The sequence below is a fragment of the Alligator mississippiensis genome, chromosome 13 (assembly GCF_030867095.1).
Source record: "Alligator mississippiensis isolate rAllMis1 chromosome 13, rAllMis1, whole genome shotgun sequence".
Lineage (NCBI taxonomy): Eukaryota > Metazoa > Chordata > Crocodylia > Alligatoridae > Alligator > Alligator mississippiensis.
Genome location: NC_081836.1, coordinates 25,647,908 through 25,663,513, shown reverse-complemented (window position 1 = coordinate 25,663,513; position 15,606 = coordinate 25,647,908). Strand labels below are relative to the sequence as shown.

The window sequence follows — 15,606 nt, the reverse complement described above, 5'->3', positions numbered from 1 at the left end:
GGAAATTTGTACCTACCACTGTTACATTTAACTTCTAAGAGCAACCGAAGGGAAAAAATCTCTAGTTTTTCACTTTGACCAGTGCATTTGAGACCATGTTGGCCAGAATTTTTGAGGGACCAGTGATTTTAGTTACCTTAATTTTTGAGGATCCACAAATGAAGGCACAAAACATTCCTTTGCCTTTCTAGAAACCTTGGCATCATTTTTCAATTATCTTCTGTCTTCCCTTTGCCAGAGCAGTCAGCCAACTGCTCCCTCTGTTTTTGTGAACTTTTTACACAGTAGTGGGGAACAGGAAAACATTAAAAAAGTAGGGAAATTTGTTTAAAAAAAAAAAAAGCCAGAAAATGTGGCAGTGTACTTAAGAACAAGGATGGAGACTGAAACTCTTTACATTCCTTTTTTGATTTCTTTTGGAGCCTTAGTCCTTTCTCAAGAACATCTCCCTTTTCATTTCAAATGGATTTTTCTCTGAATGAGGACCCAGTGGCTCAATGTATATCCAACAAGCATAGTATCACCTTGTGGTTTATTCCAAAATGTTTACAAAAACATAAAACCAGGCTGTCCTGGTTCTGTACACCAGGGTTGCCAACTTTCCATAAGTTTATAAACACTGTAACAAACAAACAAACAAAAAACAACCCAACCCCAAAAACCCAAAATGCCCATCTGGAAAAAATGGAGCTGTTTTAAAGAACACCAAGCAACCAGAGCTGAATTAAATCTCTGCCACCAGAAAGAAGGGGGAGACAATGTTGAAGGGCAGGCAGAGCACAGCAGCGCCACCAGGGGCAAGTGCGCACGTGCCTTTTGCCTTATCTCAAACCCCTTTGAGACAGGGCAAGAGGCATGTGTGGGAATGAAAAATGTTCCCCGTGCTGCAAGTTTGCAGTGTGGGGCGAAAATTAGACCGCTGGATATCCAGGGGTCTAAAAAAAACGAACCTTAAAAAAGCAGGGCAGAGGCTGGGTTCTCCATGGAGACTCTCTGGCTGCCAGTGTCTCTATGGTTGGCTCCTCACCTTGGTGCTGAAATGCATGGCCTGCCAGGCTGTGTGTTCAGCACCAGGGCTCCTGTGCCGTGAATAAGGGGTTGGGGGGGGCTGGAGGAGGGGGGAGGGGACCCCCCCCAGCCCCCTCCGACTCCTGCCCTGCCCTGCCCTGCCTCATCCCCTGCCTGCCCCCAACCCTCCCAATCATCTTCCTGCCTGGTTCCTCACCCTGCCCTGCCTGGCCCCAGCCATCCAACCCCCCCACCCCGATCCCTGCCCCCCCGCACCCCAGCATCCCCATAGTTTAAAAAAACAAGCCCCAGCACTTACTGGCAGTTGTAGCTTCCGTCTGTCTCACTGGAGCCCCACCTGCACAGCATGGGGCAGAGGGACAGCCCCAGCAGCCCCAGCTTAGGCCCTCCTGCCCTCCACTGCCCTGTGCTGCCCAGGGGGGCTCTGCCAGGAGTACTTGGAGACCCCCAGCCCCTGCTTCTAGGGTAAGAATAGGCTTTTTTCCTGTTTTTTTTCTTCTTTTTTTTTTGTTTTCTTCTTCAAAGTGATGGTGCCTGGGGTTGGGGGGGGCAACCATGGGGGTCTGGGGGTAGTGATGGGGGGGGCAAGTGGGGGGTGGGGCTGGGTGAGGCAGCCATCGGGGGGGCTGGGGTGGGCCTTGCAAGGGGGGTGTAGCCCCTGCAGGGGCCGTATCCCTTGTGTGGGGGCTGTAGCCCCTGCTGGGGGGGGCTGTAGCCCCTATGGGAGGGCAGCAAAGTATATATTCATGAATTCAAGAAATATGTATTTAGCGTTCACTTTATTATTATGATAAGCAACATGCTTTAACACTAGATATATCAATAAAACATTGTCCAATTGATAGCTGTCTCTGTCTCACTCTCTTTCTTTATAGTGGTCTTTTGTTATACTTGTAGAGGAACATGGATTTTGGGGTATTTTACAGAGGGACTTTGGGATTTTTTTTATCAGGGATTTTTCAGTTTTCCAATAGGGAACATCAGAATTCCTGCTAGGGAGGCCAGTGGCAGAACCCTGCCTGCTCAGAGCTGGCACCTTGGACCCAGCTGGCTGTGGCTGACCCAGCCAGTTGGGGCCGGGAGGATATGCTTTGACAGTTCAAAGCAGGCCACCACACCTGGAATATCTTCCAGGCGATAGCTGCCAAGATGGCCGGGCAGGGGGCACATGTGGCAGTAATGCCACGCAGAGGCCAACCCTGCAGCCACAGGCCACTGGCAGCTGGCCCAAAATGACAGATGCCTCTACTGGCTGTGCAGTTCCTATCCAGGTCTGGCAGCTGCGCAGCAGGTCACAGCCAGGCAGCAGCCCCCACTGCCAGACTGCTGCAGTGGGTAGAGGGTGCAGGGAACTCTCAGGGCTGCTTCAGCAGTCCAGCTGGCACAAAGGGTAGTGTCTCCAGGTACCAATTGGCTGAGCCCCAGAAGCTCCTGAGAGCTAGTAGCCCTGAGCTACCTACCAGTGTGGCTTTTTATACCACTGGGGACAGCACAGGTGCTGGCCCTGGGCTGTAGCTCCCCCTGGCTGCACATCCAGGAGGAGCTAGGCAGAGTTATTTTGCCCCAAGTGGCAGAATTTGCTCCACAAAAAAGTGCATGTACAAGCATGTGCGCTGAGGCAAAAAGCTCCGGCTCAAATTTGCACTGCTTCTATTTGAGTTGCTGCAAGTGCACATTGCATGTGTGGACGCGCCCCTGGTGTCTCAGTGGGAGTGCAGCACCCTGAAGAGAATCACAGCTTTGTTGCTCATAGGAGCTCTGCAGTTCCCTTTCCTGCTCCTAATCATGTACTGCTGCTGAGTCTCATCTGCCTGGTACGCTGTTCACCTTGTAGGTAGGCAGTATCTTTCTTTAGGGGTCTGTGTAGGAATGGGGAGGAGGGCCTGTGGGTGTAAGGCTGGGGCAGCATGGTATGAGGTATAATCAGGGGTGTCATGATGTGGGGAGGAATAGGGGATCCCTTAGAAGGGGTGTGGCAGGGTGTAAAACCATTGTTGCAGTCGAGCATAGTTGCCAACCTAAGACTCCTTTTTTACTGACAGTCTGTAAATGTCTTCCTGACAGCCAATCATTTTTACTGTGGTTGGTGTTAAATCCCTAAATTTGAACCCTATCCTTGTCCTTAGCTTGTCAGAAGGGTTACAATTATATTACAGTCATAGACAAGTAGGGCTAGAAGGAACCTCCAGAGGTCATCTAGTCCAATCCTCTGTCTGATGCAGGATCATCCCTATCCAAACCATCCCATACAAACCATAATCTAAACTCTGTGTAAGACTGTTATCAACCCTGTCACATATGTAAAAAATGTTAGTAAAAAGTTTGGTTGTCAGGAACAAGTTCACAGATTATCAGTAAAAGTATTATTTTGGGTTTGCAACCCTGCAGTGCATCAAGATTAGAATTTAATATAAAAGCAGAAGACTCTATCACATAGTTTCCTATGTGATGGGAAATGTTTTCTAGGAGGCAAATATTTTCTAGCAGTTTAAATAAAATGATAATAAAAAGATAAGCTACCTGGCTATTTACAGTTGGTTTATTTCTATTTTTAGGGAGGAACAAAGTTTGAACAAAAAATGGGTTTTTTGCTGTTCCCACTTCATCAGAGAGAACCTGGCAATTTTAATTACTGTTTTATACTAAGTCCTCATGTCTGGGTGTCTGTAACATCAGCACAGAGGGAGTTCTACAAATTAAGTTAATCTTCTCTCTCACTCTGGAATGCTGCCTCTTAATGTACTACCCTTTTGGTTCTTGGTATTTTGAAATAATGATGGATGATTTAATTAATTGAATCTTGTAGTTTATTTTCATACCTGTCTGTATGAATATATGAGCATTTAGGGGACAGAGGAGAAGGGGATACAAATTTATTAATATAATAATTTATAGTAAAAATAATATACTAATTGAAGAGAGAAATAATTCATCAAGCTGAAGAAAAAGAGGGGACCCTTTATTAGGGTGATTGATCTTTATTATTTCATTCTCTTAAGGTAGGGGTCACCAGCCTTTTTCAGGGGGCCAGGAGTCACCCCTGATCTTAGTGGCCAGCTGCCAGATTCCTGACCCCTCTGCAGCAGGGGTAAGCTCTGATGCTGCAGAGGGAATGGGCAGCAGAGCACAGGTCTATGACATGAATTCCCTCCCCATTTTGGATTAGATCTCTGCAGGCTGGATTGGACATCTTCTTGGTCTGATTCCATTGGTTGTAGGTTGATAGCCCCTACCTTACGGGGAAGTTGATACTTATGCAATGGGTTAACACAGGATTGGTGATCTGGTTAAGTAGTATGTACATTTTTAAGTACCTTTTAATTAAATGTTGCATAGCCTTTGTTGCTGACTTTATGTGCAGTGCTGAATCTCACTCTGTGGGAATTAATGGCTGCAGCTTTCTCAGAAATATTCTGACTCATAAAGGTGACTATGTATCAGGGAATACTGTTTTTTAGAAACAACAACATGATTGAAAGTGTGCACGTTCCTAAATTGAAAATGTCTTCTAAGGATAGAAGAGTCTAGCTCTGCCCAAAAAGTGCTTTTAGGAGAGCTCTGATGAAAGGATTGGGACCTGTTCTCCATTACCTTCTGTAATGCATCTTTGTGTCATTTAACAGGCTACCAAAGCTCACATAAAGCTCAACACAAAGAAGCTCTACCAAGCAGATGGCTATGCAGTGAAGGAGCTGGTGAAGATTACCTCTGTGCTGTACAATGCCATGAAGACCAAAGGAATGGAAACCACTGAAGTGGAGGAGGAAGATGGCAGCAAATTCAAGTTTGACCTTGGTTCTAAAGTAAGCAAGATTGGATTCTCTATTTTGTAGTCATGGAAACAAAATCAATTTACCACAGAAACCTATATGCTGAATGTAGCCATTAGTGCTATTTTTTCTGCTTCCCCTCCTTCTGTGTGCCTCCTATTACACGTTGAGTCACCATTTAATCCCAAATGGAAACTTGGTCATAACAATACAAGCACAGTTTTGTTTCATATTTGTCAACTCTGCTTGGGAGCAGGATGGGAATAGCAGGGAGTGTGGCTACTCAAAAATGCAGCTAGGTCTATCTAGCAAACTTACTGTCCACAGCAGCAGCACACTGAAGCACGCTGCTGCTTAGGATGAGCTACCTCCTAACTCAGAGTGGTAGAGCTTTTAGTGCTGCTGAATAACAGTGCCAGTTAGGCTGTCCCTGTGGCTGCATGTATGGGGCTACTCTGCTTCTTTTTCAGGAGGCAGTCTTCCATGATTAGTACAGGACACTTGAGCGTGCCACACATAGGGATGGTAAATTTACCTTGTAGACATACCCGAGAAGCATGGAGGGAGCATACAGAGTACGTTAAGCCATATAGTGTGCATCCAGACAAGCGCACATGTGTGTTTCTTCAGGGACAAGTTGTCCCTGGGAAACGTGCCCCTGTGTGTGCTCTGGTGTGTAGCAAGTTGCTCTGGATGGGGTAGTGGAGGCTGGGGGCAGCACCTGGGCTGGCCTCAGCAACCTTACCTGGGTGCCTTCTGAGGCTCTAGCAGCAGTGATATGGGCAACTGGAGCTTGGTGTGGCTCTGGCTGGTCAGGCTCTGGTTTTGGGTGGTGCACTACATGCACTGCCCTAGTTTTTTCTGCTGTGTTTTTTTTTTTTTCTGCTGGGATCTCCTGGTGTCTAAAAACCTACCATGATGCAAATTAGCATGCAGCAAATTTGTGCATGTGCAGCATGTGTGGTTTGCAGCACCACAGGCAGGTTTGTGATGCTGCAAACTGCACATGCACGCTCATTTGGATGTGCCCATAGATCTAATTCACTACCCACTGAGCTGAATAAGAGGTTGCTATTGACCTAATAAGCATTGAATCAGGCCCTATATAAACACTTAAAAGAAATATCACCCCACAAACAACATGGAAAAATAAACCTAGAGATTGTTGAATAACAAATTCCAAATCCAGCTTTTGACTACATTTATTACTTTTTTGCACTACAATATTTTCACATTAGTTTGTCCTAACAGTAACATGTTCATTATGCAGGAACAATACTTTTCTTGAAAGAATGAGATAATTACAACTACATTAATGTGTTAGTTGACATAGATATTTCTTTTAAAGAGACTATTTTGGAGTAAAAGCCTATTGTATGCTACCTGTGATAGGATCTTGAAAAAATGGGAAACAGAGTGATAAGGTTATTAGTAATATTTACTTTATTTAATTTCTCCTTTCTCTTCTCTGCATATGAACATGTGGCATTTCTATAGTTGATCTGTTGGAAATCTAAGGACATCCCCCCAAATCACTACTTCAAATCCTCATATTTTTATAGTTTCTAGGGTCAGAAGGGACCTGAACAGATCATCAAGTCTGACCCTCTGCCCTGGGCAGGAACTGAGTGCTGGGATCATAATGCCCCAGCCAGATAGTTATCCAACTTCCACTTGAAGACCCCCAGGTAGGGGAGAGCACCACCTCCCTTGGGAACCCATTCCAGAGCCTGGCAGCCCTAACCATAAAGTAATGCCTTCTGATATCAAGCCTGAACCTACTTTCAGTCAATTTGTGGCTGCTATTCCTTGTTATCCCAGGTGGTGCCCGGGGGAACAGAGCCTCCCCTATTTTCCACTGGTCCCCACTGGTGAGGTTATAGACGGCCACCAGATCCCCTCTCAGTCTTCTCTTGTGGAGGCTGAATAGATTCAGGCCCTTTAGTTTATCTTCATAGGGCCTGGCCTACTGCCCCCTGACCATGTGAGTGGCTCTCCTCTGGACCCTCTCAAGGTTAGCCACATCCCTCTTGAAGTGCGGTGCCCAGAACTGGACATAGTACTCCAACTGCAGCCTGACCAGCGCCGCATAGAGGGGAAGGATCACGTCTCTGAACCTGCTTGTGATGCATCTATAGATGTATGATGAGGTGCGGTTAGCCTTACTGACTGCTTACTTGCATTGGCGGCTCGTGTCCATCTTGGAGTCAACAATGACTCCAAGATCCCTTTCAGCCACTGTGTTGTTGAGAAGGGTGTTTCCCAGCCTATAAGTATGCTGCAAGTGTCTTCTCCCTAGATGCAGCACCTTGCACTTGTTTGCACTGAATTCCATTTTATTCTCATCTGCCCACCTCTGACCTCTCTAGATCTAGTTGTATTCTGTCCCTCCCCTCCAGCGTGCCCACTTCTCCCCACATCTTTGTGTCATCAGCGAATTTAGACAGCATGCTTTCCACGCCCACCTCCAAGCTGCTGATAAAGATGTTGAATAGCACGGGCCCAAGGACCGAGCCCTGGGGAACTCCACTGCCCACATCTCTTCAGGTCGAAAACAACCTTTCCACCACCCCTCTGTGGGTGTGACTATTGAGCCAATTTGCCACTCATCTGACTGTGTAGGCATCAGTGCCACAGTCACCTAGTTTTTTTGTGAGAATGGGGTGAGAAACAGTGTCAAAGGCCTTCTTGAAGTCCAGGTAGACAACATCCACCTCAATGCCCGCATCCAAGGGCTTTGTGATCCAGTCATAAAAGGAAACCAGGTTTGACAGGCAGGATCTGCCCAGTGAACCTGGGTTGGTTGCCCCTGAGCATTGCCTCCGATGCTGGGCCCCCTCAGATGTGTTCCTTGATAATTTTCTGAAAGGTCTTCCCAAGGACCGAGGTGAGACTGACTGGCCTATAGTTACTCAGGTCCTGCTTTCTCCCCTTATTGTAAATGGGGACCACATTGGCCCTTTTCCAGTCCTCTGGGACCTGGCCAGAGCACCATGAGTGCTCATACAGCCATGCCAGGGGCCCTGCTGTGACCTCCGCCAATTCCTTCAGTACCCTTGGATAAAGAGCATCCAGACCTGCTGTGTTTTAAACACATCCAGCCCCTTCAGAAGTTCCCCCACTAGATCGTCCCTGACCCTAGGCATGGCATCGCGTCCCCTGAACCTGTCCGTAATCCTAGTGGGAGAGCGTCCTGGTTCCTGCTCAGAAATATGGAGGCAAAAAACTCATTGAAGAGATCAGCTTTTTCCTTTGCTGCAATCACCAGATTGCCAAGCCTGTCCTGTAGGGGCCCCACATTACCTGGTGCCTTCTTCTTACTCCCTATGTATTTGAAAAAGGACTTTTTGTTATCCTTAATTCTGGTCGCTAGCCCTAGTTCCGTCTCTGCCTTGGCCTTCCTAACCGCCTCCCTGCAATCATGAGCAACAGAGGTGTAATCCTCCTTGGTGATAGCCCCTTGCTTCCACTGATTGTATGCCACGTTTTTTGCCCTCAGGCCCTCCTGGATGTCTTTACTGAGCCAAGGGGGCTTTTTAGCACTCTTGCCCCCTTTGGTTTGCATTGGGACTGACTGCCTCTGAGCTTAGAGGATCGTCTCCTTAAGGAACAACCACCTGTCCTGGACTCCCATCTCATTGAAGCTCTGAGTCCCCAATGTCTCTCTTACTAGTCTCCTTACCTCATTGAAGTCGGCCCTCCTGAAGTCAAAGACTTTTGCCTTCCTGCTTGCTTTCACCACCCTGCCCCAAATAGTAAATTCTAGCAGACGATGGTCGCTAACGTCTAGGTAGTCGAGCACCCGCAGATCCCTCACCAGGTCATCGCTTGTGGCAAGGACCAAGTCCAGCAAGGCATTTCCTCTGGTGGGATTGTGTACCTCCTGGGTTAGGTGGAGGTCCTGTATGCAGGCTAAAAACCTATGTGAGCGTTCAGACCTGGCTGACTGATCCTCCCAGGAGATGTCTAGGTAGTTTAGGTCACCCATGACAACCACATCCCTTGTCCTTACAGCCTCCGTGAGCTGACCTTAAAATTCCAGGTCCAGCTCATCCCCCTGGCGGGAATGTAGTAAACGCCCACTATCAAGTCCCTTTCCCCATGACCCCCTTGCGTTCTAACCCAGAGCGCCTTAGTTTGCCCCCTTCTGAACCCATCCTGATCATCAAGGATGCGTACTGCTCTTTAACATAGAGTGCTACACACCCCCTTTTTCTCTATCCCATCTATACAACCTATAGCCCTCAATGTCTACTGCCCAGTCATGGATAGAATCCCACCAGGTTTCTGTAAGTCCAACCAGGTCTGGGTTTTTGCTAGCTAGCAGGAGGGCGAGTTCCTCCTGCTTATTCCCCTTACTTCTAGCATTTGTGTAGAGGCAGTTGAGACCTCCTGTGGGTGTTTGTGCTGCCCTCTTGTTCCCAAGCTTGCCTGGGCCCTTGTCACTTACCTGGGTTGTTTCTGCTCATGTCACCTGGCTTGACGTCGAAGTGTCCTCCTGCACCTCTGCATCCCTATCCCCCGACAAACCTAGTTTAAAGCTCGCCATTTGAGATCAGCCAACCTCCCACCCAACTACAAGCTACAAGATGCAAAACGCCAAGAACAGCACAGCATGCCCTAGGTAAAAGGCTTCTGGGGACTGCAGGGCAGACCCTACAACGAAAGATTATGGGACCTGAACCTGTTTAGCCTTCACAAGAGAAGGCTGAGGGGGGACCTGGTGACTGTCTATAAACTCACTAGGGGGGACCAGAAGGGTTTGGGGGAGACCTTGTTTCCCCTAGCACCCTCCCCCCCCCCCCCCCCCCCCCGGGGATAACAAGGAATAACGGCCACAAGTTGTTGGAGAGTAGGTTTAGATTAGACATCTGTAAGAACTACTTCACAGTTAGGGCAGCTAGGATCTGGAACCAACTTCCAAGGGAAGTGGTGCTGGCTCCTACCCTGGGGGTCTTTAAGAAGTGGCTTGATGCCTATCTGGCTGGGGTCATTTGAGCCCAGTTTTCTTCCTGCCCAAGCAGGGGGTCAGACCTGAAGATCTGCAAGGTCCCTTCTGACCCTACTTCTATGATTCTATAAAAGCAGGGGAGGCAAAGGCCTTCTTTGCCACTGCACCAAAGAAGCTGAAATCAGGTGTGCTTTGTATCAGGCCCTTTAGCAGAGTGAACCTGTCACAGTTATTCTCTTTAAAGTTCAAGAGTCACTTCTGCGATTTCATTTTTTAATACTTATTTTCTAGATTGCAGATTTGAAGGCAGCCAGACAGCTTGCTTCAGAAATCACTTCCAAAGGAGCATCTCTTTATGATTTACTTGGCAAAGAGGTGGAGTTGAGGGTAAGTACATTGTGGACTGCATTGTGTTATGCAAAAGAAGGGAGTAAAACAAGTCCAACAGTGGCAGTGAATATATGAGATTCAGGTTCTGTATGCAAAGTCAGAAAGATTGCTCTGCTTTCTATTTATATTATATACAGCAAATGCTTATATACGGCAAATATGCACACACTGCATGTGCATGTATGTCCATGTATGTGTGCTAGAGGGTGGTGTGCACATGTGTTTGAGGGCTGGGGAGGGTGTGTGCTGCTGCTAGACAAGCATGGAGCAGACTTGGCAGCCCTCTAGCATCAGGTCAAAGCTGTACACATTGCAGAGAGCTTTAACCCCAAATATGCAACTTTTCAAAGCACATGCTAACTTTAGTACTTATCTAACATTTCTTAAAGTTAGCACGTGTTACTTGTAATGTAAGCACATGCTGTTCTTTTGGAGCCACAGACAAAAATAGTTTTCATCAGTAGGAGACATAAGAGCATCCTGTTGCTGTTCTTGGGACAGAATGGCTGTAGAAAGTAACAAAATAGCCTTTCACTGAAATATAGAGATATTTCAAACCATGGTGGAACTAGAAAAATGCTTCTTTTTGAAAGATGAATTCTTGTATAAGCATAAATCAAAATATCCATTATTTGTATATAAAAAATGGTAATAAATGCCTCTTCTGGGGACAGGCAGTTACTTGCTTCAAATAAATGATGGACAATAAAACCATAGAGCCCATCTCTGCTGTCATCAGTCCTGTAGCAGTCTACTTCATGGCTGAAGCAGTGGACATGGTTGGAAAGAGGGAAGCTCTGAAATTGTGACTAATAATTAGCTGCTGCTTTTACTAGGAGTAAAATTGATTTATTAGCTAAATAAATGTTTTACTGAGTCCTGGCAATGGTCCTGTGATGATGGACATCTCGAGTCCGGTATCACCCGTCGTCTAGGTAGCCCCTCCCCTCGTCCCGCCTACCATGACTTTGCTGTTATGTTTGATTCGTGAGAGGGTTTCAGTGGAGTTCTTTATCCGAGGGGTTCCCCGATGCGGGTGTATTCACGGTTGTCGCTTCTGTTGTTCTATGGGGCTCCGCCACCCCTATACCCCGTCCACTCGCCAACCAATCACATGCTGGTGGGATGGTGGCCTGCGGTGCACTGCAGGCTTGCTTGCCGTTGGTTTCCTCCAACTGTGGGGACCCAGGCCTAGCGATATCACTGGGCCAGCCTGTCTTCTACTCTTGCTGGCTCCTCAGCTAGCTCTGGCGGTCCTTCTTCCTTCCCTTTCCTCTAGAAATAATATTCCGCCTGGGGGGGGAGACTTCCCGGCCTGGTGTCCGGGACACAGCGACCCCTAGGGACTGCACCACCTATCCCTGTCTCTGTTTCCCTTAGGGGCCCTGCTAATCTGTGCAGGGTGCCTTGTTACTCCCCCTGATTCCCTCCTCCCGAGAGGGATCCTGGTACTTCTCCGCTCTCTACGTGGGGCCGGACAGGGAGCTTCCTGCTACCGGCCTCTGATAGAGGCTTTGAGCCTCCTCCTGCCTCTGTCAGAGGCTCCAAACCTTGCCTCAGCTTCAGCGTGGGTCCAGCACAGCCTAGCTGGAGCCTCTCCAAAGGGGGAACTGCAGCACACCGGACGTGCTGCCCGCCTTCTCTCTCTCTCTCTCTCTCTTGCTCCCCCTGCTCGCGGGTGCTGTCGGGGCTTTTAAACTCTCCCGCGGCGGCCGATTGGCTCAGCCGTTTCCCTCACCAGGAACAGCTGCTTAAATAACTGGCGTAATGCTGGCTCACGCGGCTGTAATTGCGGCTGCAGCAGCTGCTGCGGTCTCAGCTCTGACGCCGCCGTCTCTTCTGGAGGTAAGTAACCCCGCCCGGGGTTCTGTCTCAAGGTTGTGTCTGCCCCGCAACCCTTCCTGACCTCAGTCTGTGCCCGTGATGGCGGCATGCCGCCGTCACAGTTCCAAATGGCAAATTGCTCTGAAAGGAGACATAAGACATTTGCTGTATCTGCACAAACTAGCTGACACTTATTATGGCTTAAGGCATGTGTAACAAGGTGGCCTCCTCATTAGGTCTTTGCCAGCTGCCCTGCTCCTGGTGTAACCGCCCGCTTTGCTCGCCTGCCACACCTTGATGGAAAAATATGAGAGTTGTTACTAAGATGGGAGGCTACTCATTACTTGCCCTGCTGACAAGGGCTTAATACTCGCTCCAACCTTCCCTCCACGGATCCCATACCTCGCAGATGTTACTCTAGTGTTACTTCTTTGGCCTATGGCCGGGCAAAGCGGGCACACAGTTGTAGTCCTTTTCTACAGCCCTGGCGGGCCACTCACATGCCACCCCTCTCTCACCAGGGTCCCATTTACCCACTGGCTCTCACTCAGCTTCTTTAATATTGCTCTCAGGGCTATGCTCATCCTACCTGGCCTCACCTGGCTTCGGGCTTAGCTCTCCTTGCCTTGGTCAGCCCCGGTGCAGTCTGTTGGGTGTCTCTGCTACCCTCACCTGAGCGTTGACTGAGCGACTGTACAACTATAGGCCTGTTTTGCTTCTTGCCCCTCACTCAGCCACTATGCCTCTACTGGGCCTCCTCACTCGCCCACACTCACGGGGCCACAGTGTTCATTACTCCTCTCACTCAGGGTCTCACTTGTGCCCCCAGACTTCACCCTGCTGCCTGGGCGCAGCCTGAGGTCCCTCCTGTGGCCTGAGCTCTGCCTCAGGGCTCCTTAATGAGCCCTGGGCTCCCCCTGCTCATTAGAATGCCACCAGGGATGTGGGGCTGGGGTTATGAGGTGCCTTAACCCGCCTTTCACTGGGGAGGTAACTGGCTTGGCATCACTTGGGGGCTCCCACACCACTAGGGGCCCCACCAGACTGCCCTTCCTCGGCAGGGTGCAGTTTTACATCTTACCCAAGACAAGGGGTCACCTCCACCCCACAGCCCCTGCCCATACCTCTTGACTATGGCTGGAGCAGCCCCTTAGCTTGATGTTACCTCCTTCCTCCTGTAGCAAACTGCAGCCCAGCTTACATCCCTGGGTCCAGCATGGCTGCTCTCCTCAGGCACCTGGCTGCTGCCTGTTTTCTGACCTTAATGTGGCAGGTACCAAAGGTGCTCTGTCACAGCATGCCGTTAATATTGCGATAAATGGAAGATGCCAAATGGGTTGCACTGTTTGCAAGAATTAGAGTGGCTGCATGTGTTATAGCCATAGGCATCTTAAATGGCTGTGACTAAAATTAATAAACTGGTTTATACCTCATTACATCCTATTATATTTGATTAATTCTTGGGCTATAGGAACAGATTTCACAAGGCATTAATGACTGGCTTAAAAGAGGTTAAGTCATTTTGTCTTTCACATTCACATCTCCACTTGCATAACTTTCTAATATAATAAAGGGCTTAGTCCGTCTGTCTGTCTGTAATAGTCTTGGAGCACTCTGATTGGTTATTAAAACAGTCAATCAGAGTGCTCCAAGAGGATTACGGACAGGAGGTGGCACCAGAGTGCCGCCATGATGGCAGGGATGGAGTGCAGGGGCGAAGCCAGCGGTGCTGGCCTCGTGCTTCTCCCCCCCCGCTCCTTGGAGCCAGTGGCAGCGTGAGATGTTGGTGGAGGGGGACAGAGGGGATGGTGGGGCAAGCTCCCTGCCCCCCCCCCCCCCCCCCCCGGAAGGTGGCATCAGCATGGGAGAGGTGGGGGTTGGGTTAGCAAGCTTTCCCTCCTCCCCACCCCTCCCCCTGTCATTCTTGACAGGCAGTTTGCTAGTAGGATCATAGAAAAGTAGGACTAGAAGGGACCTCAGAAGGTCATTTAGTCCAAATTACCCAGTCCACTTGAGTAACAGCTTATGAGACCTGATTTGAGCTGGGCTCAAACTATGACAGAGAAATGAGAGGCTCTGCATCCCTTTATCAATCCCTTGGAGTCATCCAGTCTCCTTCTGATTAGACATCTGAAGGGTAATGAGCATGTCACCTTAAGGTAGAATTAAAAAACCCCCACAAAAACCACTTAACTGTTGCTTTAAAATTGAGCATAATTTACTAGTTTTGGCCAAATCACAGCTCTTAGCAGTTCACTTAACTTCAGGATTGTGCCCTTAAATAAGGACATACTTAAGAGCAGAATTCATGAAGTGAAAATCGGGGACAAGTGAGTATTCTTGTGCAGCCACTTCTTGTAACGCCCATCAAGAACTCTTCATTGGAAGCCTATTTAAAGGTGCATTTTCTAGAAGAATGGGCATTATTATCCTATAGGGAGTATATATTCCTCCAACATAATGCCTCATTGCACTAGATTGGACTAGCTAATCTTGTAGAAGTGTGGGGTTTATACTCTGTACAAATGTCTGACAGATTGAACTACTTGTCCTTAAGAAATCCTGTCTCATGAAAAATGTCTCTCATCTGTGCCTCATTAGGAGTGAGTTATGTCCTAAACACATGATGCTGCACAGTGACAGCCCAGTGAGAACCTCCAAATAGCACCAGCAAAACCTTTCATGTTCCATTCCTACTGATCTGTGACTGGTTTCAACTTTGAGTGATTCATTGAAACTAAGAAATGCAGCTTCAACCCAAGGTGTGGCACATAATCATAGGGCCAGTTTTAGACTCTTGGATATATAACACAACCTGGAAAATATTTTCCACATTAAAAGTTGGATTCCATTTATACAAAATGCCTTAGCCAACTTTCTGTTAGATTTCCTTTATAGGTCTTTTTGGTAAGGCTTTTTCTTGCTGTAATTAGGAGCCTAGATTGTTCACTTAATTTTTTTTTTACTTTAAGCTGTTGTATATTTTGTTTTATTTTCTAAAAGCTGTCAAGAATATCTAGATCTATAGCAAAGCTTGAAACTAAGCAAGGTAAGCTTGGTTTACCCCTGGGGGCGAGTGGTCCTCTGGTACTTAATTTTGTATACCTGCATAGATCATCTTCCAGTGTGAAACTAAATGTAACTTTTGTCCCTGAAGTTGCACACAGATAACTCCAGTGCCTTTGCTGCTATTTATGCCATGAAATTAACAAATTCTGACAGGTTTTATTTCCTGCTGTCCATAACCCTCAAGTTGTCAGCATTCATGCCACTTTCCTGCTTCTGTTATTGCTTGGGAAAGCAGTGAGCAGCAACTGAAGCAGACACCAGTGTTTTTCTTGGGATAGAACTTAAAAAAAACTGGAGAGACTTGGGAGGTAGTAGAGAGTCTCGAGTTCGGCTCTTAGTAGCCAGAAGATAAAACTTTGCTCTTCCTGCAAATTGAGATAGGTAAACTGAAGTAAGTATGCAATCTGTTAAACAATAATGTAGGTATAATAATGTTTCACTACCTCTTCAGGTTGTCATTAGGCCTAAAAAATAATTTGAAAATCACTTGAATACCATAATTAATTTATCAAGAACTGTAGCTCTGGTCTAGTTTATAGGACAGTGGACTCAGAAGAGCAGGATTCCATTCTT

At 47.6% G+C, this 15,606-nt stretch overlaps 1 protein-coding gene across 6 annotated transcripts in view; it reads left to right on the top strand.

Annotated features, from left to right (window-relative positions):
• Positions 1 to 15,606, top strand: part of CLUAP1 (clusterin associated protein 1) — a 366,633-nt gene that overhangs the window by 165,758 nt on the left and 185,269 nt on the right. For all 6 annotated transcript variants that reach the window (XM_059716427.1, XM_059716425.1, XM_059716424.1 and 3 more), the window contains 2 exons: positions 4,653 to 4,832; positions 10,042 to 10,137. In XM_059716427.1, coding sequence (XP_059572410.1) covers positions 4,653 to 4,832; positions 10,042 to 10,137 — 276 coding nt within the window. The remainder of the gene's footprint in view (positions 1 to 4,652; positions 4,833 to 10,041; positions 10,138 to 15,606) is intronic.